This window comes from Helicoverpa zea, chromosome 12, assembly GCF_022581195.2.
Source record: "Helicoverpa zea isolate HzStark_Cry1AcR chromosome 12, ilHelZeax1.1, whole genome shotgun sequence".
NCBI lineage: Eukaryota > Metazoa > Arthropoda > Insecta > Lepidoptera > Noctuidae > Helicoverpa > Helicoverpa zea.
The window spans coordinates 5408090-5432899 of NC_061463.1; the positions used below are offsets into that span (position 1 = coordinate 5408090).

The 24810-nt window shown below is 41.0% G+C and overlaps 1 protein-coding gene across 1 annotated transcript in view; it reads right to left on the reverse strand.

Moving 5' to 3' along the window:
- Positions 1–1997: 1997 nt before the first annotated feature.
- LOC124635444 (zinc finger homeobox protein 3-like) overlaps positions 1998–24810 on the reverse strand; it is a 53368-nt gene continuing 30555 nt past the window's right edge. The window contains exons 2-4 of the mRNA XM_047171325.1: positions 14528–17294; positions 8478–11197; positions 1998–7095 (exon numbers count right to left, since the gene is read on the reverse strand). Coding sequence (XP_047027281.1) covers positions 4240–7095; positions 8478–11197; positions 14528–17258 — 8307 coding nt within the window. The 5' untranslated portion in view covers positions 17259–17294 and the 3' untranslated portion in view covers positions 1998–4239. The remainder of the gene's footprint in view (positions 7096–8477; positions 11198–14527; positions 17295–24810) is intronic.

Genomic DNA, 24810 nt, shown 5'->3' on the forward strand with positions numbered 1-24810 from the left:
GATATCGATATAATTACTTTATATTATCTCTTTTTTTACAGCTTTTTGTTTTGAGGCAAGATATTTGTAAGCACTTTATCCAATCTGCTACGACAGACTCACCATAGTTCGGTTGTGTTTAAATTAGTCAAATGGCTTCGTTGCAGGTACCGAAGCTACCCTTGTGCGTGCGCTATGCAATTTTCGTATATGGGATTGCAACTTGTTGAATGTCTGTTTATTCGTACAGGTAGACGGTCACTATAAGTATATTTGAGTACACGGCAAGTAGTTATAGATAGATATTTGAGTACACGGCAAGTAGTTATAGATAGATATTTGAGTACACGGCAAGTAGTTATAGATAGATATTTGAGTACACGGCAAGTAGTTATAGATAGATATTTGAGTATAGGCAAGTAGTAACTTGTAAACCTTTCTTTATACGAAATGAACATATGTGATATTTTGTATGTTCAAAATGCTGATTATATTTACGAATGACTTAAATCTATTTAGATTCCTCAACAGGGTTGCTCTTATCAAGTTCCTTAGTATTGTATCAACTTGTTCTGTAGATATATTCTATGTGAGATCAATGCGTGATCTAAAGTCAACGCCCTTTCTATAATTTTCCTGTTTATCTAAGTATGATAGAATTGATAGACATCTGCTTATATTTTCCTTTATTCAAAAGCTTCCTAACGGGCACAACATTTTTTACACAACAATATTCTACGATCATTGCTTCAATGATCTGCCTACTTACCGTCATGATATCGATTTCATAAAAAAATCTATTGTATTTTTTAACAAAAAAGGCTTATTTTATGGTAAGCACGTCCTATATATTGTGTTTTACAATGAAATAATTAGCCTGATCGCTAACGGGAACATTTTTTATTAGGCTTCAGTTTTTCTTTGTACGTTTGTAATTTAATATTTTTTTGAACGAACCCCAGTGAGTGGGTGCGGGTAAAAAATATGTATTGTAAATAAATCAAGGTTAAGTGATATCGTTTTCTCAAACGAAAGTGGGTGGTGATTTATCGGAAACAGTGGAATCTCGAGCTTTTGAGGCCATACCAGTCCACTGCTTTACAGCATCACGAAAAATATCTTCACATATTCTGGAAATCCTAGCCGGAGAAGGATTGATGAATATGTTGCAATGTTGAACCTAGATGTAATATTACGGAAATTCAAGTGTAAATAAATAGTAAAATTAAAAATAAATATATATTTTAAAAATCATATAAAAAGAGACATTTATACAGGTAATGTGTGTTTGGCTATGCTAAAACCGAATTTTGATGAAACTTTCATTTGTTTTTACTTTCAGAAAGTTGTTCATTGGTAATAATAAATTACTGAGTGTGTCTAGTCTGTTTGTTATTTTCAGTTGAAAGGAAAATTCTCATACCTAGACTTTGTTTATTTATTTGTAGGTTGTAGATTTTAGTAAATAATAAAAAATATGTAAGTAGTATGAAAGTTCCATTGCGATGTGCCGTCACGATCGTTTTTATATAATTTAAAATAACTGGTAACCTACAGTAGTTTCATAAACTAGCAATCTGTTCTATTTAGTAGTACAGACAACTTATTTTTATTAAGCAAAGGTGAAACTATCATAATTTAAAGAGCACCTCCCACGAAGGCATGGAATATATCTCTACAATATTCATTTCAAATCTTTTGTAGCAATCTCTATCAGCAGACGCATAAAAACAAAGCCATATTGTTTTAAGACTCAGGTAATGCTCTCAAATGCTATTGTTGCTATCTGCGTGAGATACTTTACATTTCCAATTATCTCCAATGTTCACCTGTCCCTAAATAATTCGTTAATTCTCAGAGCTTAGCACGAGACTTTCTACCAAAAAATATAGGCTTTGTTTAAACACTCATTGTTACCTCACATTGCATTCCACATAAATGTTCTCCAACAAAAGCAAACAAAAAAACAAACTCAGGATAAAGGAACCAAGGAAACAAAAAACAAAAAAAAAACATAATTCAATAATATAAATATTGCATTTATTTCAACGAATTCTGCAAATATAATAACTGTAGATAATAATTATAATAATACTATTCAGTTTACAAGACTTTCAATCTTTCCCTAGGCGGTCGAATCAACGCCGCAAAATACCAAAGAATTCTTTCACTGGCTGGCACAGGACTTTGTTTCAAATAACTATTTAGAATAACGTCATCTGAATAACAGTAAATGCAGATCGCATAAAATTAGGTTAAAAATTAAATTATACAAATTAAAATAAAATTATTGGAAGTCGTATTGGAGGCAAATTCAATATCAAGGAGTACGTCAGTCCTCGACGTAAATACGTTTAGGTATCTACATGACAAACAAAATAATAATAAAACTAAAGAACAAAAATAAATACAAACATAACAAAAATAAAAGAAAAATAACAGAAAGCGATATGCAAATAAACATGCTCAAAATCTAAAGTAAAACCATAATGCTGTAGTATGTATTCAAGGAATAGTAAATAATACTTATTATGTTCTTTACGACAGACCGGGATATTTGCATTTGAAAGATCAATAGAGACGTATCAAGGTGTTTAGAGTCGGTAGCGAAAATTTCCACGTAATAAATAAGGGCGCAGCGTCGCCCCGCAGCGCGTGCGCAGGGCGCGGACGCATGCGCGCCGCGCTCGTGCGCCCCACGTACGCAACATTCTAATTTGAAGAAAATATTTGCATATCGCCTAACGCCTCAATCGAGGCCCACTCTTATGTAAATGTCACGAAAGAATAGCAAAAACTGGCGGGACCCCACACGACAAAACGGCTCATTATTATGTAAAAACCGACAAACTTCTAATGTTATGTCTGTATGTATTTTTGTACTTTTAGGCTCGCGCCCTCAGCCGAGACCCTTGCGAAAGATGCGAAGTAAACTAATTAGATACATTTATATCACAAGTTCTTAAGATGCCTCTACGAAACAAATAATATATTTATATCTACCTATAGATAAGAACTATCCAAATACACAATACGAACAGCGGTCGGAGATAATTTTACAATGCACATCGTTACAACTAATAGTATACTTTTAACTATTTACAGTGGAGCTCAAGAGAAAAATAATTTACAAAACACTTGGATCCTACAAGGCACCTTATTTAAATAATTATAGACTTCAGGCTTCGCTATGACTTTACATAATAATAACTAAAACATTTAAATTCTCTAAAATATATAATTTGGTTTTCATTACAATCCTACAACAATCGACATGTCGCTAATACCTAATAGGAGTTTTAAATACGAACAACTAGGAAGAATAATATTATGCAACAGATTACTAGTCTATATCTCTCTGTAGTGTTGGTTTCCAATATGTAGAGCAAACACAATATAATAAGGTAATAAAAACAAAGGAAACAATGGACACTGATGTGCTGTTTCCGAGAAAGTCTTGATTGGCATCATTTAAATAATTGATTATTCATGTGGAGCGAAATGCATGTGCGCCAGATCGGTCCCATTAGATATACGACGTCCTTCACGCGTCCTAACTCCTACCATTGTTGTGCATCGACTGCATTCGTATGTGCTTGCAGCGGCCGCCCACCGGCCGGCCCGCCTCCGCGACAACACGTGCCGCGGCCGCGGCAGCGGTGCGCACACAAACAAATAGCATTTACTCCTAAATACTGTCCCAACGCACAACTATACAAAAAAATATCTATTTCACACTAATTTAAGATTTATATTATAATTCGAAGATTGAGTAATGTTTTTTACTGTTGCCACGCTCCGAGCTAGGTGCTCAGTAATTATCTGAATTACGAAATAATTTCAGAGATTGAATCGGCTGCGTACGTGCCGCCATTACCTTTTACATCGGCCGACCGACTTGGCGCATATTTATCTCAGTACTGTTTTGAATATGTGCATTTCTCACGGGCAATTATAGCTTATCTCAATCTGAAGAAGATTTAACATTGAAACACCAACACTACGGGGAGATAACGTTAAACTATTTCAGTTACACCTAAAATTTTATTTACAAAAGGACTCACTAGTAGGAAAGTAGCAACGACCGTCACGGCACGAAATGAGCTTCGCTCGAACTGCATTAATAATATCTTCATCTCGAATTGAACACATTCCAAGTGACAATGACGCGATCGAGCGGAGCTCGCCGCTGCGAGGTTCTAATGTAAGAGGGTGCGGGATCGCTCAGCGCTGGGAGGCGCGGGGCGACTCGCTCCGCGGTCAAGTTGTACACTCACCGTTTCCGGCGAGCTGAGGCCGCAGGAACGCGTTGTGCAGGTCGCCGCCCATGCCGCTCTCGAGCCGCGCCGCCATCTGCATGAGCGCGAGCGTGCTGTCCTCGCCGCCGCCCGCGCCGCTCTCGAGGCGCGCGCGCACTGCGGCGATGTGACCACGTGTAAACACATGGTCCTGTACCGAATACTTGTGACTGTACTTGAAGTCACACACTCGACACTCCTCTGGCGGCGGTGCGTCAGACACTTCCATCAGTCCGGCAGCCAGACGCGCCTTCTTCTCTTTGGCACGTGCATTTTGGAACCAAACTTGCACCACGCGTTTGGGCAGCCCTATTTCGCGCCCGAGCGCCTCGCACTCGGCCATAGTAGGAGTTTTATAGTCACCGAATAATGATTTCATTATCTTTACTTGCAAGGATGACATTTGCGTACGATATCGCTTGCCAGGTGGTCGCGCCGACTGCTGTTGGCCAGGTAGAGGTGAGGTCGGCTCATCTTCCTCGTAGAACTCCATAGTCTCGGAAGCGGTGTCGGAACGCTCGTCGGCGTCCGATCCGGGTCGTGACAGGTCAACAGGTTTACTGAGATCTAAAGGTATCTCCGATTTTCCATGTTCTGGGCGTCGCTCAGATACTTCATTGTTTCCGCCACCGTTTTGTTGGGCAGCGGCGTGCGCTTGTAATTCACTAACATAGCGCTTCATTGACTCCTCACTGTACTGCTTGATAAACTTCTCCATGTCTGAGTGAAAAGGTGGAAAAATAGGGGGCAACATGGGAGCCCCCGCTTGGGAAAAATTTTGCTGCCGGTCACTTTGTTGGGAGCCAAAACTAGGTGTTGATTCTGTACTTAATTCTTCATCAGGCAGCGCGTCTACGTTAATTTCGCCTCTCGCACACTGATCCGCATGTTTAGTGCTCAAATGACTTTCTAGTGCGCTCTTTACCTTGAACAAGGCTGGACAAAACGGACATCGTTTATTGATGACTTGTGCATGCGCACGAAACTGGCCTTTCCTCTCACGTGCTCGTGTATTTTGGAACCAAACTTGTACCACTCTTTTTTTTAGTCCAACTTCGCGTGCTATGTTTTCAAGCATTTTTCGCGATGGGTTAGATTCAATTTGGTATTTTTGGTAGAGGTAATCCAGTTGTTCAGGTAAAATAGTAGTTCTTAAGCGCTTGTCTTTTGGTTGTTCTCCAGTGTCCACTTCTTCATATTCATCGAATTTCCTCTTAGCAACTTGCTGGTTGAGAGCAGCTACCAATGGATGTCGAGCCTCATCAGTCCCAAGCGTTGCGTTTAATTGTTGCAGCTGCGCATGCTGCTGCAAGATCCCAAATGGGGAATCCGGCGGGTATGTGGGAAATAGGTTTGGGTTCATTATGTGAACAAGTTGATGTTCCCGCCACAAATCAAACCGAGGGAAGACTAAGTTACATTTATCACATTGAAAATTTCCATCCTTTTCTTCACGTGGAGCGTGTGTTAGAGGAGTTACTGGCGTTAAAGGCGCTGGTGGTGCTGGAGACACGGGGTAGGTGGGCGCGGCCGGGGTTGGCGTGCGCGGCGGAGCGGGCGAAACTGGCACGTGGGGAGGGTGATGCTCAACATTGCTAGAGTTTGAGTCCTCACTGCTCAATGTGGCAGCAACTTGAGCTGCGGCCGCCTGCGCCTGTGCTGATCTTTTAGCATCTTCTTCCTTAAAACAATGAGTTTTCTGATGTCTTATGAGTTCATAGTACCTTTGGAATACTAATTGGCACTTCTTGCATTGATAGTTAAGGCCTGGGGTGCGCTGAAATCTATTTGCGTCATCAGTAGCGCTTGCAGGCGGGTCTGCGGCTGGTTGATTTTCATAAACTTTTCTGGCTTTTTGGCGTGCATTTTGAAACCATACTACTATTACTCTTGGACTTAATCCCAACAACTTCGATAAATATTCGAGATCATCATCTTTGGGATATGCGTTGTTTTCAAAAAACTCTTGTAATACTTTGATTTGATAGTCAGTGAACCTAGTTCTGTTGGCGCGTTTGCCAGAAGACCCCGTTGAGCTGTTGGATCCGTTCGAATTGCCCCCGGAAAGTCCGAAATCGGCCGGTCCCCTGCCAGGACTGAGGCTGCGATTCGGGGTCAAAGGTAGGACGTTCGGGGGCGCGGAGTTTGGGGACGTGAAATTAGGATTCAGTTTTGGTGGTAGCATTGATGGATGTGGCGGCTGCGGTATACTCGTAGCCGGAATTGAATCTAATTGAGATTGAATCAGCGAGTTTAGAGATATATGCGTGGGAGTTTGCGGTCGCGATTTGTTTTGATGATGATGGTCATTAGTCTGTAAGGGTGCAGGACTCTGAGATGGTGCTTGAGGAAAGATAAAGCTCTTATCTTCCTGGTGGCGATCATCATAGGAATTATACTTTTCCTCCATTGATGGTTCGTCATTAGGTTCTGATTTTACCTCCTGTTGCATAATCATGCTGTTGTCTTCGATCTTTGCCTTTTTTTCAGGCGGTGGCTTGCCTTCATCTGAGCTAGCCGATGAATCCAAAGTTGTGACTTTAGCTTCACCTGTCTTCTCATACTCCTCCAAGTTGAGTGTCGTGGAGGGAGGGTTGTTAAAGTTGTAAGGTGAATCCTTGTTCCGCTGACGCTCCTTGAAAAGAGTGTTTCTGAACCAATGTTTGATTACCTTTGTAGCAAGTCCAGACTGTTGAGCCATTTTCGCGATAGCTTCGTCGCTGGGCGAGTTGTTAATGTCAAAGTGAGCTCGCAAAATCTTAAGTTGTTCGTCAGTGATGCGAGTACGAGCTCTCTTTTGACCAGCTGCAGCGTTAGCCTGCAAACAAAAGAAATCTTTGTTAAGTGCGAGCTTTGAGACCAAAGAAACCAAACGAGTTTACAGTCGTCAAAGGGTTCATTTATCTATAACGATATTAAGCAGGTAAGTCCGAATACTAAGGGAAGTCGTTACTAATAATAATGGTCGGACCCTTCATACAACAATAGATTCTCTGTCGCCTTGTGCAAACAGATAGCTAACGTAAATCGTCGAGCTTATCTTACAATACGCCGTAGATATCCTTATTGGCGACGATCGAATTTACACAGTAACTGACGAAAATAATATCAATGCGAAGCCTTGTGTTTGTATAAGTAAATACACGTTATTTGTACGTCTCGACTAAATTTAACAGCTGAGGTAATTGAATGTTGCTAAATGATTGCGCAGTTATATAAGACTTGAAATTGATTTTTAATTATTTAACTTCAAATCCGTCGTGGTTACTCGTCAATTTCAATTCAAATGTACGTTGTTGTGTAATTTGTTAAATATATATTTCGTATTCTTATTGAAGATTTCTCAGCACAGCTTTTGGCCTATTTTGAAAGTTAATCTGCGCGTAACAATGCTATGTACATACACAATACCTAAGATAATATTACGAAATTATCACTGCATGTATTTGTGTTAATTGGTTATAAATTCATCATTGTTTACATATGTCTTCTTCCTCCGAGCCTTTTTCCCAAACTATGTTGGAGTCGGCTTCCAGTCTAACCGGATTCAGCTGAGTACCAGTGCTTTACAAGAAGCGACTGCCTATCTGACCTCCTCAACCCAGTTACCCGGGCAACCCGATACCCCTTGGTTAGACTGGTGTCAGACTTACTGGCTTCTGACTACCCGTAACGACTGCCAACGATGTTCAATGACAGCCGGGACCTACAGTTTAACGTGCCATCCGAAACACAGTCATTGGTGTCTAAGATATACTTAGAAAGTACATACAAACTTAGAAAAGTTGCATTGGTACTTGCCTGACCTGGAATCGAACCCGCGCCCTCATACTCGAGAGGTTGGTTCTTTGCCCACTAGGCCACCACGACTTTTACATATGTACGACATTGTTTACATATGTAATACTGATAATTATTATGATAATATTGTGTCGTACTGAATACGATTAAAAGATTATTCACTTCAATTTTATAAATTGCAGTTATTAATCTAATGCAATTCTATACTACAGTTAATGTGACATCGAAGTCTACTTAATACTAATTTGTATAATTCCTTTTATTTTATGTAAATGATACTCAATGATGTATTCGCATTTGCTATGTTCACGTTATGTAAACGAAGGATACGTATATATACGTAGTAATATTGGAGTTAAATTAATTAGAATATAATGTTTACGTAAAATAGAGACTCACCTGCTGCTGTTGCTGTAATAATTGCTGTTGTTTCATTTGCGCGTCGTGAGCGAAGGGCATCGCGTCGAATGGCGGAGGAGGCAACATTAGAGGAACCAGGGGCGGCTGAAGGTTCATCGCTGCCAGAGCACCCACGTTCAAGCCCAGAGGGAGCCCCAACGATAGCATCTGAGCCACCATCGGGTGCAGCTGACCCAGCTGCTGCTGAAGTTGGATCATGTTCAGAGCTGCTTGCATCTCTTGCACTTGCGCAGCTAGCAAAGCGCCAGCTTGCGCATCCCCCTGCGCGTTTCCATTTTCATTGAAGTTAGCACTGTTATCACCACGTGGAGAGGGTGACCTCTCACCCTGCGGCGCAGGAGAGGCCGCCCGCGGAGAGTTCGGCGCACCTGATTTCCTCTCATACTCCGATTTGAACTGTTCGGCGAATTGCTCCAGGAATTCGAACGGTACTTTATCTTTATGCACTTCCTCACAATGAGTTTTAAGAACAAAAACACTAGAAAACTCCTTGTTGCAATGTTGACACGTCGATTTAGTTTCACCATCCGGGGGCTTCTCTTCTGGAGGCGGAGGCGGCGGGCTCGGCACACGCGCCATCTCTCGCTCTTCTTGCATTTTTCTTCGCTGGTTTTCATTGTATTGCATGACGAGGTCGAAGCCGAAAGTTTCTAAAAGTTGTTTATACATTTGTGAATTGCGTTTGGGCGGGTTGCCCTTGGCGACCATCTCGTCAAGTGCAGCTGTTTCAGCTTCACCTAGCGGCGAATGCGCCCGCGCATCGCCAAACGGACATGAGGTCGCTCGATGTGCGTCGAGTAGCTCCCCGGTCGGGAATGACGCGTGACAGCGTTCGCACGAAGCGCTACCTGCGCGCGGGGATCGCGGGCTACCTGGGCGCGCAGGGGGAGAGGAGCGCGGGCCCCCACTGCTTGTAGATGAAGGGGATGTATTTTTCGGCGACAACACGTCTTGTAAAATTTTGGCGGGGTCGGTCCGGTCAGGCTGCTCTACCAAGGGTCGCGACAAGTCCACGTGTCCGGCTGCGGCGAGTTCTTGCAATTTGCCAGCGCGTGTTTGATGTAGCACTGATCTCATGTGAATGTCCAGCGTACTGCCTTGTGTGTACGCTACTTTACAAATGTTGCATTTGTATCGTTTGCGATCATCCTCTTCACTCGATGTACTCTTGGGAGTAAGTGTCAAATTAGAGGGCGCAGAGCCCGCCCCGGGCGACACGGGAGGGTTGTTATTATTCTGTTGTTCTTGCATCGCTCGCTTCAACTTATGCAAATGACTCACGCTATTGTAGTGAACGAGTAAAATATTCTTTTGCGTAAACGATTCTTTGCATACGTCACATTTGAATGGTCTATTTGGGTCAAGGTACTTTTCCATGGGGTAGGTTAGTTTTTCACCTTTCCTGTGCAGGAGTGTCTTGTTATGTGCGGTCAAGTAAGATTGGCGTGTAAATGCTACTTTGCATCGATGACATTTGTACTTTCTGTTCGGATCATTATAAGAATCTTCCGCCATTGACTGGGAGTTTAGGTAATCTTCCAAGAATTGTTGGTCTTTGTAAATAATTGAATCATCCGAGTTTTCGGCATCATTATGTCCGGACTCATCAGCAACGGTTGCACTTGAGTCTCTGTCTTCCATATCTGCTAAGTCATCATCAGGCGTTCTTAAAGCTTCCTTGCGTAAAAGCTCCGCAGTTGCAGCATCCAAAGCTGTGCCTTGAGCAGCTTGTAATAGGGGGTTAGACGCTAAGCTGCGCTTGAATGCACTAAGCTCTTCTTCGGATAGCTCAGGGTGAGATGTTTCGACGTGCTTTTGAAGAGCCAACACAGATCTAAAGCTCCTTCCGCATAAGACACATTTTGTTGCATCTCTGATAACGTGATATTGTGAATGCAGCTGTAGTTTTTCAATCGTCTTAAATGCTAGACTGCATTGATTGCAACGGTACTTGTACACATGTTTCTCAGAAACCGACATGTTTGCGATGGAATTACGAGCGTGTGCTTCTCTAAAATGATTTTGAAGCGCATGAGCTGCGTCAAAGTAGCGATTGCATCCTTTCTTCCAGCACACGTAGCCCGGCCCTTGAGGCGTTTGCTTCAGTTCAAGATGACCGGACTCATTCTGATGTTGACATAATTCATCAACATTACGGAAAGTACGGTTGCATGTTGAGCATCTTTCCGTTTCGCCATCTGCGCTGCCTTCTGATCGAGGTGAAGAAATCTCTCGCTCATCATCCCCTTGTCGAGATTCATCTCTTTGAGCTTGGGTTCCACCGTTCAACCAATGGCTCTGGTCAACAAGTAGTAACAACCTCTGTAGGCCTTCAGAGTTCACGGAATGAATTTGCATGACGTGTCTTTCGAGGGCTGGCCGTTCCTTGAAGCCATCTTGGCAAAGAGGGCAAATGAAATGTCGAGAAGGATCGCCATGTACGGAGCTAACGTGTGCGTGTAGGCGAGACTCGTTCGAGCAACTGAAGTTGCAATAAGGACACGTGTGTGGACCCGGTGTTTCACGCTCTTCCTCTCTCTCATTAGCGCTTTGTTGAGTTGGTGGTTGGACATGTTGCTGGGTTTGTTGTTGTTGTTGCTGCTGTTGCTGTTGTTGCTGTTGCTGATGTTGTTCCAAAAATCTCATCATCTTTTGCTCTTGAGTCAACTCAGGTTTCTGGTCAATTGGCTCCTTAGAGTCTGTTAACAAAACAAAAGCAATGAAAATGTTTGTTTACATAACGAAGATTGATTAAACACAAATAGTACACGACGAACCTCCCGCTATGGAATCTGCGAGCCGAATGGATACAGATCTGTATGCCGTAAATCCACAATGTCTACCTACGTCTACGTGAGATTTATCTACAAAAAAGATTATTTCTATAAATGAAGCTCACTATTGTTCGGCGCGAGCGTTTGTTACTTTTCTGAATTGAAGTTAAAAATAAAATTCTTCTCTTTTATATTATTAGTAGGACTCGTTTTGTTTGCGACGTCCCGGCAAGACAAAGGTATCGCTCTATCCATCCCCTACGCACACATTCACAGAAGTATTAATGCTAACGTAACAAGTATATTGTAATTTCGCACACAAAGAAGATACAGGACGAGCAAACAATCATTGTTCATTATTACAAAAGGTTTCGAATATTTCGTTTCGCATCGGATCAAATGCATTGGGATAGTTGACGTATGTGAATGTGGGTGTGAGCGAGACGACAGTATGTGAGTGTGCAATTATTATTTTGACCAAGGATAAGTCCGCGGCAGCGTGTGAAAGACGCTGGGCCGCATTGTTTACGCTCAAATAAGGAAGGTGAAAGAAACGGCCGAGGGAGAGCTGATTCGTTAATGTAACGTTACAATTATAGTTTATTAGATGAGCAACAGACCGGCCTTTCATTGTATTCTCGCATAAATATAGAATTTTGGCAAAGAATGAAACCGGAACAAAGAATACAAAAGTTCATATTAATGGAATATCTTGCGAATACTTAGTGCATGCTACACCCCTATTTCTTCATCCGATAATTGCAGAAAAAACCAATGTGTTCGAAGCAAGGCATTGAATTTTCACTTAATTAAAACTGGAAATTAATTCACAGTCGAGCGAAGCTGAAACCAGTCGTACCCCTGTCCGGGAACCCGTTCTATAGTTTTAAGCAGTTAAAACCGTTACATCTAATGAAGGGGAGAGGGATAAGTAAATCCGAGTGCGTAATAATAATGATAGCGCAACTGACCCTAATTCCAGAGTGACCAGTGAATGTAATTATTTATGATGTAAAGTCGCCGTCCCACAGTCTGGTAGGAGCATAGAACAATGGCCAGGTAAAAGGACCTTGTCTGCATAAACGCGATCTCTGACGCTTTTTGTCAATGGACAAAGGGTCTTTTCTAAGGAAACACCACATCGTTATAGCATCGTAAAGTAAGTATTGTGCAGTGTGAGTTTTGTTTTGCGAGATTTAGGTCAGGATTTTTACAATGTGGCGTCAGGGACACAATGGGAGCTGGACGTTTTACTGTCTTTGCGCACCGGTGTTGCGAGTTCGAGTTTCGAACTGAGTCTGCAATATGCCTGCGTATTTCAGTCTTTTCAGTTGATTTTTAATACGCTAAAGTGGGCCCAACAGACCATTAGGGTTCCTACTGTATTGAAAAGTCTCGATCCTATATAACCTGTTCACTGAAATTATGTAGGATATTGAATCGAAAGTTATGTATTATTGTTTTCAATCTTTTGGTGAATAAGTCTGAGACGTCTTTATTTGATCTTAGCTCGTTAAAGCAAAAAATCTTTTGAAACAGGGTGCTGGTCTTGTATAACGAATTAAATTATAAACCGGTTTTTATTCTGGTTTAATCATATTGATGATAGGGACAGTAACTAATGAATCAGTAGCCGAGGGGTAAAACAGTGACAGACTCAAAGGAAGCTACACAAATGACGTCGCAAGACATAAAGCATGATGTTTTTTGTTGCTATGTGGAGTACTTCGAGAGCGTGTGAATTTAAATGAATGCAATCTTCCTCAAGAACACATTTAGTTCATCGTCGTGTTTTACAATGAATCGTAAGCAATTGGCAAACCTAAAATTTATATCAAAATCGATCGTTTAAAACGGCTCTCTCAATAAGGTGAAAATAAGTAATAAGCATAAACATGAGGCCCACAATGGTGTAAGGCGGATTTCTTTCGCCTCCACATTTCTCTCGGAGTTTATCGTATTTCACCGTGGCCATAAACATGCACGGGGCGATGCGGCCGGCGACATTGTGCGATGATGTAGCAGCCTCATCACAAGGGGGCAATCATCCTTAATGCGCGACCGCCACATACGTAATGCGAGTCATTGTCCCGTGTGCGGTACTTATGGAAAATTCGCGTTCTCAATTCAAATCTTCTCTCCGTCTCTCTCGCGCGCGGGGCGGAGCCGCCTCCGACCAATGACGGCATCTGACTCTGGCGACACCGTGTAAGGCGTACGTTATTAAAGAAACCTGTTCTAATGTTGCGCGCTTTAAATTAAATTTTGTTCGTGTGTAATTATCTCATTATTGTGATTACGAATTCTTCGCTAAATGCTCATCGCTTAAAATGGAGATTGCCTCTCAGATTGAACACGGAGTGACGGTCACGCGATAAACGATAATGAAGCCCGTAGACGAAAACGGAGTGCACGATGTGTCCTCGTATCATCTCACAATACTCACAAATTAACATCAAACAAATCTTTATGTTTGTTGACACTATGCACAGAAAGAAGTTCACTTTGAAAAAACGCAGAACAAAATTGATTAAGGAACGAATCGGTTTAAATTGGAAACCGATAGTGACGTTTCGAAATCACATTCATAAGTCGACTCAGTATTACTTTATCGATACGAACGCCGGTAATGGTTTTGGTTGAATTAATTTTAATGGGATTTTTACGCTTTATAGAATAAAAATGTTACGAAATGTGTTTAGCACAGGAGTAATAAATAATAATAATATTTTTCGTTGTGTCGCGTTCTTTTATTGATTGAATAAAGGTTGTCACGAGCGACATCTAGCGCTGAGCAGAAAAACTGAGCAGAATGCGCACGCGCATCTAATCGCTTTTCGATCGTGAATGGTTTTTATGTTGCCATTGTGTAGACACTAGCGAGCACTACGTCTAGCTAGAATACTTACTTTTACATTGTTAGTAGGGTCGTTCGTTATGTAACTAACTAATTATCATTAAGTTGTAACTTACGGAGACAACGCCTTGAGGAAGTTAATGTGCAATAACAATAGACCAGTCACGGTTGGAAAATTATTAGTTGACAAATAAGCAATTTCCTTATTACCACTCTAGTGAACATGAAAAGACAAACGAGGACTAAATATGATAAAAAATTACCAATTAAATTGGATCACTTGTTTACGACTATAATAGCTATTTCTAAACCTACTAGTATAATATTGATAGTGAACTGTTTTGTAGGCAATTTGGGAGGTTCGTCAAATGTTTAAAATTATTAGCTAGACTACTTACCGTTATCTTGTTGATCATATGGGCTGGTCAACTCAGTCGGTTGAGGGATGACTTGGAATAACTCCGCGACATCAGGCGTTGGATCTTTGCCCTCAGATCTACGCTGTAACTGATGAATTTGTTCCATCTGCAGATGTTTGACAGATCGAACATGTTGCAGTAGTGGGAGGCGATGAGGGGCTCCGAAGCCACATAGAGCACAGCGGTACACTCGTGGTCTCTCTCGAGGCATACGCGCCGCACACTCGCGAAGATGTCTCAATAGTAAGGCAGCAGCCTCGTGTCTCGCACCGGCAGCGTGTAGCTGCAGCTTGTGCGCAGAATTGGTATAATAGTCACAGGCACAACATCTCACTTGCACTCCACCAACGCTCGCACCACCTGTTCCTACACCTCCGCAGAACTTCAGTTTCCATTCGTTCCTTGGCCCACCTTCTTTCACGTGGTTTACATGCTGCAGCCTTTGCAAATGCTTGTCAGTTTTACAATGAAGCTGGAAGTTGGCCTTCAAATTGGTTTTGTAGGTGCAGAGTTTGCAAACGTAATGTCCTGCTACTAAAGCCAAAATCTCCTGTTCTCTGATCTTTGTTCGGTCTTGGGCCAGATGATGACCTAGCGCTTCTAAGGAGTCTGTTGAGAAACAATTGCAGATGCAACAGTGGTACGTTCTCTCTGGCTCTGGGTCAGCTGGTTCTGGTGGTGGTTCCATCGCCTCTGGATTTAAACCGACATCTAGATGGGCACCTAGTTCAGGTGGTGAAGGGCCAGGTCCTCCAGTCATCAGTTGAATCATAAGCGCCTGGTTATAAGCCATATCAGCGAGAGCTGCCTCAGGATTGGGTGGCGGAGCATCACCTCCATGGAAATGAAGTAAGCTTTCAAGTTGTTGTTGGCTTTGTTGTCTGTGATGGAGTGCTGATAAAGTCTGCATATGTTTTACATTTTGTTGTAGCACCAGCATGTTATGTGTATGCTTTTCTGAAGTCATATGTATTCTTAGGTTACGAGCCACATTTGTCTCATAATTACAGACATCGCAGCGGAAAGTAGGCTTTGGTTTCTGACCTAATGGTGAATGATGTGGCAGAGGCGGCTTGTGAGGGCCCGGAGGCGTATGTTGCGGCGCTGGTGGTAAAGTACCTTCTCCAGGGTTTCCACCGTTTTGAAGCTCTTGCATATTATTTAAATGCTTGTCTGATTGCATATGTATACTTAGGTTGCCCTTTGTCGTAGTTGAGTAATTGCACACTTCACATCGATATGGTTTGTATCCACAGGTGTAGGTTTCCCCACGTGCGAGCCGTGGATGAGGCTGACCAGCTATGCAGTAAATACAGCTCGTTTCAGCTTCAGGATGTTTCTCTTTCATATGTATTTCTAAGGTCTCTTGGTATTTGTAATGCCAATTACATTTAGGACATTTCAAGGTTTTACAGGAATTTCGGCTGTGCATACCGGCTAGCGGGCCACCTAATCTTCCAGAATTCAATATTAGTTCACATTTTGGACAGTCAGCTCCTGAAGGCCTTCCTCCAAGATGGTCTGGACATACACCTATCGTCGTGCCAGAGAGGAAGGCAGGGGGAGTCGCTTGAAACGGTGGGGATGAATTGGGACTAGCCCGTGGTTGTACTGACGCATTTATCGTGTGTGGATGTGCCACGGAGATCAAGGAATGTTGTGGCATTAAAGATTCGGCTATTGATCGTGGCGGTCTCCACGCCGATGTTGGGCTTGGCTTCCTATCATCGCAAGTACCATTTAGTAGCATTGATTCGGTATCTCTGTCGCTCGTCATTAAATCTTGTCGCTTGTCTAGCGACGGGCTCGGTAATTCCGTCATGTTAGGGCTTCCTGAAGATGATAATCGTGGTGGCGCAGCAGCACCTACAGGTTCTAAAAATGAGACTAGTGGTTCTTTATCTTTGCCTACGCATTGGATGATAGCTGAGGCATTCTCTCTTGATAAGGCGTCTCTTTCAGAGTCCAGTAACGATAAACTATGGTCCGCTTGCGCATGCGCTACAAATGATTTTGCATAGCCAAAACTCAATTTACATATAAAACACATTAAGATCGGTTTGACTGGCACGCTGACGGGACACTCAGCTGGAGGAGATGGCGGTCTAGGAACGTCTTTTCCCCCTCGAAAACTAAATACTCGATAACTGTGCATAACGGGCGCATCGGGTCTCGCCCGCGCCCGCTCTGCTGCCAGTCTTCCGTAAAGCGCGCCGTATAATGAAGGGTTTCTTGACACGTAGAACGCGCTCGCTATCTGTGGGAAATCGAGCTGTCTCTCCACGACGTTGTTGTCGCGGCTGTCCACGATGCACCCGGGTTCTATTTTGGGTAGATCGGGTATGCTCGTTTCTCCTTCTGACAATTCGGGGTCCTCGATGATGTAGGCGGATCCATCAGGGTTGTAGACGATCTTGCCATCGAATCGTTCTACATCGGAGGAGAGCGGCGGAGAATCTCGGTGCGAGGTGAGATCAACGGCGTCAGGCGCGGCAGGGGGTGAGGTTGGCGCGGGCGCGGAGGAGGGCGCGGGGGTGGGCGCCGCGGGTGCCGCGGGCGCGTTGCGCGGTTCTTCCTCGGGACTCATGTCGCCGTCGTCGTCGTCGGGTTCGAGCGCGGCTGAACTCTGCGGATCGTCGCGCTTGCGGCGCCGCTTGCGCTCCGGGGGCGGGCCGCTAGCGGGGCCGCCGGGCTGCAGCGGCGTGGGCATGGCGCCGGGCGTCAAAGGCCGGCATCACATGCTCTCCTGCAACAAATAACCAAACACTTTAAACACCTGTTCTATGGCACTTAGGTACCTATTTGGCTTTTTTACGTTAAACACGTGTGTATAATGGTCAAATATTTGGCTAGTGGGCATCAGACCGCTACTGAACGGTAACCTATCCGTAATCAATCACCTATTTCTCACGGACCAGTTTCATGTAACTGAAGGTGACTGTTGAATACATTTGTGTCGGGCGCGCAACCGGAAGGAGGTGGGTCATCGTTGTGTCACTGTGTTGTTTTCCAAAGATAGATCCTGCAGTAGGTGCCGTATTTAAATTAGGCGGATGTACATACATTAATGTTGGTAATAATGCAATATTTGTCAGTTAGAAACCAATGAATCATAAAATATCAATAAAATAGTTTATCCATAAAATGTTTGAACTTATTAATACCGTCTTTTTGATAAGAGATAAGCCACAAGTTCCCATCGGTATATCAAATTAAAATACATGGTAATCGTTATCTAACTGACATTTGCGCAAACAACCACGATCAATTTATCCGTATGACAGCTTGTCAACGTTGTCAATGCTGACACTATTACAATTAAACAACCAACAAACCTTTTATTGCGGTAAGGTATGTTTTCGCAGTATAATAGCTCTTATTACCATTGACATAAGACTTAGTTAAAAGGAAACTTAACGCAATGAAATATAAAGAGCCAATCTAGAATAAAAATTCGTTAAAACCGAGATTAAGCCGTCATCTCCGTTATCTAACGTTATCAAAGACACTTGTCCTACAAATACCTAACGAAGACTAAAATAATATATTTACTTAGTTGACAGTCGAGATAATCGATGAAAAATATCACATGACACAAGGAATAAATGATTATTACTGAGAAATCGCACCTCTTACACATGAGATTAACAATGGAACTATAGAAAATAGAACGTCAGAATTATTGTCCTAAGATAAACTTATCAATCAAATCAAAGCCTGTTTTGAAACTATTGAACTAAAATTCTATCAAACACACTTTAAAAAAGTTGGAAAATTGAAATAAGAACTTGCCCTTCGAACAAATGACAGTCTACATAAGGAAACCGAGTCCCCACACGCGTTAATGACTAACAAATATATAAGAATTAAAGCAATTCAAATTAATCCAACTGACTAATTTGTAATTTCGCAATAGTAATCAAGTGCCGACTAATGAATGATTAAGCCAGGATGTGATAACAGAACCATTACCGCAAATACCCGAATCCTTACACCGGATGAACTCACTGATAGTAACTTATTAGTATTTAAATTATAACATATGTTAGTTAACTGAATTTATGACTTAATTCCTGTCACATTGGCAACAAGTAATGACACATTTTTGCATCATTATATTGGGTAAAGATTAAAATATTTTCAGCTTGGTAGACTTAGAATAGGGTAGACAAGACACTGAATTCGACGATAAAAATGGTGATGATGATAATGATGTAGGAACATAGAACAGTAGTATCAGTCTAAAGACTTTTGAAGTCACTAGTGTCATAAGGTTATGAAATAGAAATTCAAGAAAAGACAAGTATAAATTAAAAACTAGTCCTACAAGACAAAATGTGGTATTTCAAAATGATAATGGTTTGATATTTCGACGAGAGTAAAGATAAGAATTCTAATACACCTATGTTTGACATATTTTTTAGATTGAATCATCATTCGTCAATAGCGTGATTAATATTTTATTTTCATAGTCATGTGCTTCAATTGTTTGTATGGAATGTTACTGATTAATGCGTAGTAAAAAGTGCCTAGGCTTTAATTAGTTTTTTTTTCTTTAAGTAACTTGCAGAAATGCTAGTATTTTCAAAGGGTACAAATGGAATCGTTAAAAAAATTGAAGTTCAGATGAATTCTTAAAATTCCGCAAACCTCTACTCTTGAAGATTTTTGTGCTTAAATTGGCGGAAATAACGCAAAACTAACGCTATGTAAATTTGAATAAAACTCCTTGTCAATGTCAACAAAGTTTTATTACCAAAACCTTGGTTTTCCTATAGATTATAATGTGAACCACGCCTAAGCATTTGTTTGCATTACAACGGTCGAGTGTAGCCCTTGAAAACCTCATTTGATAATTGATATCAAACGTGACTTGATAATGCAAATATTTGTAAAGATATATTTTGAATGAAAGAGTATCCTTATTCTGTTCGATTGAGGTAATGATTGAAACGTTGTTTGTTCTAAAATAAATAATATCAATATCATTCATTTGACCACGTCTGCATTAGGTAAAATAATAAGATTTCAAATACAGATACACATTTTTCATTTATTCAACAGAACACATTTTCTATAGGATTTAACGGACGAATGGAAACTCCTCATATCATTATCCCTTTAATTACTCATCCTTCTACTAGAATGCTTAATTATATTCAAATTAGAAAACCAAATCATGGTGCAAATAAAGAGGATTTCCCAACACACGACAAAAGAGTAAAATAGAAGCGACAGGTGGTCCTTCCAAACAACACAATTGGCAATTTTTTCTATTAAACTCCTAAGACATCCTTGTACTAATATCGAACAGTTTCTGAGAAAAATCTAACAGGATTACCATACACGCTGCTTAGAAATGCATCACATGCAATTATAAGAAACTATCAAGTGACAAAGTAAAAAATACTAATTACACATAATAATTATACTAGTTCTCAGCAATAGCAATTTGTAGTACATTTCGCAGTGCTAATGTGTATGGAAATTATGCAAAGAGCTGGTAATTAGAGTCGAGGTGAATGGTCCGTAATGCCATAATTTACTCCTATCTACTTCTATCTCTTATTTTTAATAGAAACGGCACAAACTATTTTAAAGATACAACAAATAAACCGACGTTTTATATGAAAACAAGCCACCGGTATTAGCACAATGTTTTACTTGATAATGCCACATAATACGCGCGAAAGTATCATTAAAATGTATGGAAAAGCCAAATCAAAAGGTTCGTCTGTCAAATGTGTCTATAATTTGTATGTTGCAGTTCTTGAGTGGCACTCACTGAAGTAAATGTTTAATGTGGGCACACGTGCGCAGATTCCCATCGTTACAATCAGTGGTGTTGTCAATTTCCACCAATACCCCGATGCTTGCAGCAGAACTAATTTCCGATAAACACGCACACATATGTACCACATAGCTACGTTCGAGTGCAAATTACACGTACATATGAGTGTGTGAGCGTGAGAAAAGTACGGCGGATACAATGGTGCATGTGTGCGTCGATACTGACGCAATTTGCTCGTACGTATTTGCCATACAGTCGCACGGCGGACGCTGCGCACGCGCACCGCTACGCCCGCATCGGACTCTCCTACAATAGTTATCGAGCCCGTCATAATGAAGATGCGCGCTTTTCAAATCATTAATGAGGCTCCCACAATGTAATTGATAGCGACTATAGCAACCATTCAATAACGTTTTTGTCAATGTCCAATTTACGAATACAGTATCGTGCATGATCGCTGGCTAATCTCGCTTGTTTATCTAGAGAGAAAGCCAATCGAAAAGAAATTTAACGAGGTAAACTCAATGGAAGTGAAATTAACAATGATATTATACTCGGATACCATTAAATCCTATAATTAGCAGAGGCAATGGCATGAAAAGTCAATCAACATACTCATTACCGTATCCGCGGAATGGGAGTTCGTGAGCCATGTATCACTTTCGAACTACAATTTACTAGTTGGAAACTGTGACATTTGCGGGTCGTAGCATATTACGTTGTCTGAGCAGCATAACGAATGTAAACTGATCACATTTAATTAGACATTCATAAGTATACAATATAACTAAACTAGCAATTACGAACATTTCAAGGGTTATGTAATGATCCATTTTGATTTCATTCCCAATTAGGGAAAACGTGATGCCATGACATTTTCATCGAGTCTTAGACCCAGCGATAATAGCGTAGATACACTTATGCAGTTAGGATCATCCAAAAGACCTATCCTTGATGATGATGATGATGCTGTAGTACGCCTATTACGCATGAGTGTGGAAGGTAAAGTAAATAGCGTAGTGTGAGAGAAGTGTCAGTAACGAGAGACGCGGTAAACTACGTCCATATTAATAATCGTGGGTTATTACGAAGGCCCTCATTAAGTCGGCGGCCGCTCGCCAACGAAACCGCAGAACACTGCTAAATAATTACCCCTACACTGCTTTCTTCACGAAAACATGGTAAAAGCATATTAAACAACATCTACTAAGTCGGCAGGAGGAATTACAATAAATAAGGTATTAAGTCGACGTTGTCAGGCACCAAAATATAAGTAGCTATTATATGCGGGCGCGGCGCAACGTGCCTGGTGCCTTGGGACCTTTTGTAATTCTGCATATATTCAGGGTAATAACTCACTGATGTGAAGTCTTGAATAATGTGTTAGGCTTACAACTTGCAAAATAAAACTTAAAATCTATCGCCTTCACTGTTTTGAACTGTCATTTATCAGATCAAACTGTTGTTTAAGACAAATGTAAAATATTAAGTAAGCAACCAAAATGTGACCAAGATAAAAACTAAAGATAATCTAGGTTTCATTTCCTTATCACTACACCTACAGCCGTCATGGTAATACCCTGGACTTCCCATGTGTATCACTTGTACATGAAGAGAATAATTAATTGATTCTAGTTAGAATGCCATTATACATGCAAATTATCTGTTACACTTTATATTCTGACACCTCCCACTACTTTGCAGGAAAACTAATTAACTCATTGTTAGAAATTATGCAAGGTTTTCGAAGTAAAACACTCGTCGTGGGAAATTGTTAAATAACTGGTATTGCTTGGACTAGCTCTTACAAGCGTTGACCTACAGCAGAGAGGTCAAGTAGTACTGGTGTACCACCTCTTAAATCTGCCATCATATACATTCCCTACCACAGAAAGCTCAAGTTATACTGTGGACCAATTATTGATCTCCATTCGCATACATTCTTTTGCCAGACAAAGATCAACTTAAACTGGTTACTTAAAGCCAGAGCCTGCATACGACTAATGTTGAAAAGCTATTAATGGAAATAAAATTGAGCGAAGTCCAGAGGAACGATTTACTTAATACATTGATAATAAGTGGGGGGAATGTATGTAAAATGTCCGTAATGACGGTAGTCTTGTTAGACGTGGGAACGAAGGAGCAACCTGGGTAGAACATGGTAAGGTACGAACCGAACAATGTCCACCGTTAGGGTAAGTTTAAACCTTCATTAATGGTAATGGGCCTGAACTCGATGGGAATGCCTCTTTTTGCGCCAGCAGACGTTACTGTAATGGTTGTTCGACAAGGGGCTTAGGAAGGCCAGGTACCAACAGATTTAGGTTTCATCTGGCCTGCTGATACTGAAAAGATATATACATTTATTGTGTATACGAATTACTAACACTATTGTTTTAAAGAGAAGACACACGAAGTAGCTGAAAACATGGCAAAAAATTTAATGTTACGAATATATTTTAACTGTATCAATTAATTAAAAACAATGTTATAACATTTCCGTATAAGATTATGTAGCAATACCAATTAGTATCCTGTTGCCAAATATGGACTCTTGCAGACCTCTAACAACTAATCTTATAAGATTTTTAATGTCAATTACTAAACCTGATATATCTCTGATAATAGTTTCATTTTGCTATATGAGAATCAAATTCTTTCATAGTAACCAGTTCTAAATCGGTGTTTATTAAATAAAATACATGATTTATCTACCACTATTCTTCTCAACGGAGATTAATAATTCCATACACATAAGTATTATAATATACAAAAGAACAGGTGTTGAACAAATATTGCTAAAAGGATTTTTATAATTTTGGAATGAGATGACGTAAGCAAACGTTTAACGCAATGCCAACAAGAACGTTAAAATCAAGGAGAAAGCTATTAATTAAAAACGCTCTCTCATTTCACACGATAATAAAGTGACAACGCAAATTCGTAGGAACCGCAACGCAAGTATGTTTGTAATTACAAAGCGTTTTCGACGCGTGAAATGCGAAACTTATGATGATTAACGTAAACCGAACTTTCCCATTAATTTGTATTTTTAATTAATCGAGGAACAGTACTGATTTGAAATATAAATACATAATGAGAACTGAGTGTATTTGAAAGCACAAAGTAACCTCAAGAAAGAGATTGGATCATAAACCAGATGATTTTATGATTTATTTGCTTTCCAAGCTAATTGTATTAGGCGCCCGCCGGCTGTCGTCATTGTGGAGCGAACCTTTGATCGCTCCCACTCAAAGGCTTGTGAGTTTGTTAGAGCTTTTCATTCAACAATGTCGATAGACGAGAACTTTGTTGTCCAACACACATAGGCATCCAGTTAAAATACAGACAAAATTGATACTAATAAAATGTTTTGTGGTGATTTAAATCAGACCGTTTTAGGTATTAGGCTAGTTTAGCCGGAATAGATTAATACTAATTTGGCACATTGTTTGGATGTCCGTGGAGGTCCGGCAGAGGGCGAGCATCGCGTGTGCGCTGCAGGTAACCTGGCAGGCGCCATTCGACCGATGGCTCTTACGAACCGTCAATTTGCGCCTGTAATTATTGCGGACCCTTCGATACTTATTTCTATTTTTTTCCCCAGCTTAATTGTTGCAACAGATGACTTTTTTGTCGAACAAACTCAAAGAGAGCGGAAAGGCATCAAACGCAGCGTCGAATTTGGAAATAATTATACATAAATAGTCCCTTGAGCGGCCGATTAAGACAATTTCCGAGGCAAATTGCCGCAGACGAGCATAATAGCACACGCTCTCCTCCGTCATAAATAAATCTGGATTACGTTTCTGTACGAGATTAAGATTGATTCGATCTCGATGCTTTCTGCTATTAATGCCTACACGGCATAATGCCTGAGTCGTGTTAAAATTTTAAATCATTATCCGTTTTTGTGGGTGCGTGTGATTTGTGAGATAATTACGATCGACAAATTGCTGGCCGTCATTGTGTAGATAACGGGTGGATGCTATCGCCGTTCGTAATTAATGATCGATACATGTGAAATAATTAATTAGCGGCGGGGCTCACATCGGTACGGAAGGTGCCGGGGGCCTCTCCACAAAAAACAATGACGTGCGGTTTTGGTGCGCTGGCGCCGCTCCCGCCACGGCGACATCCGCCGCTCTATACGTCTATAATTTGGAAGACCTCGAATTAGTTTTAATCTCGTGGATGAGCGTGACGCTGACTTAACGTTCTCGAGAAATGTGTCATTAACGTTAATTTGAATGGTTGTTACCTTTTTTGTCATAATTTCTGGGGTAATATAAACATAAGGTAAAAGCAGGGCCATTTTGTGCTCAGAAAGTAAAAGACAACAAAACCCGTTTAACAGCTTGCTACAAAGTTTCTCACCGATTCAGAAGTTTAGTGTCGGCTTCAATAATTAACAGCGTCAAAGGAATGTAATGTCTAAACAATTAAATTAAAAGTATGCGAGATGTATGGT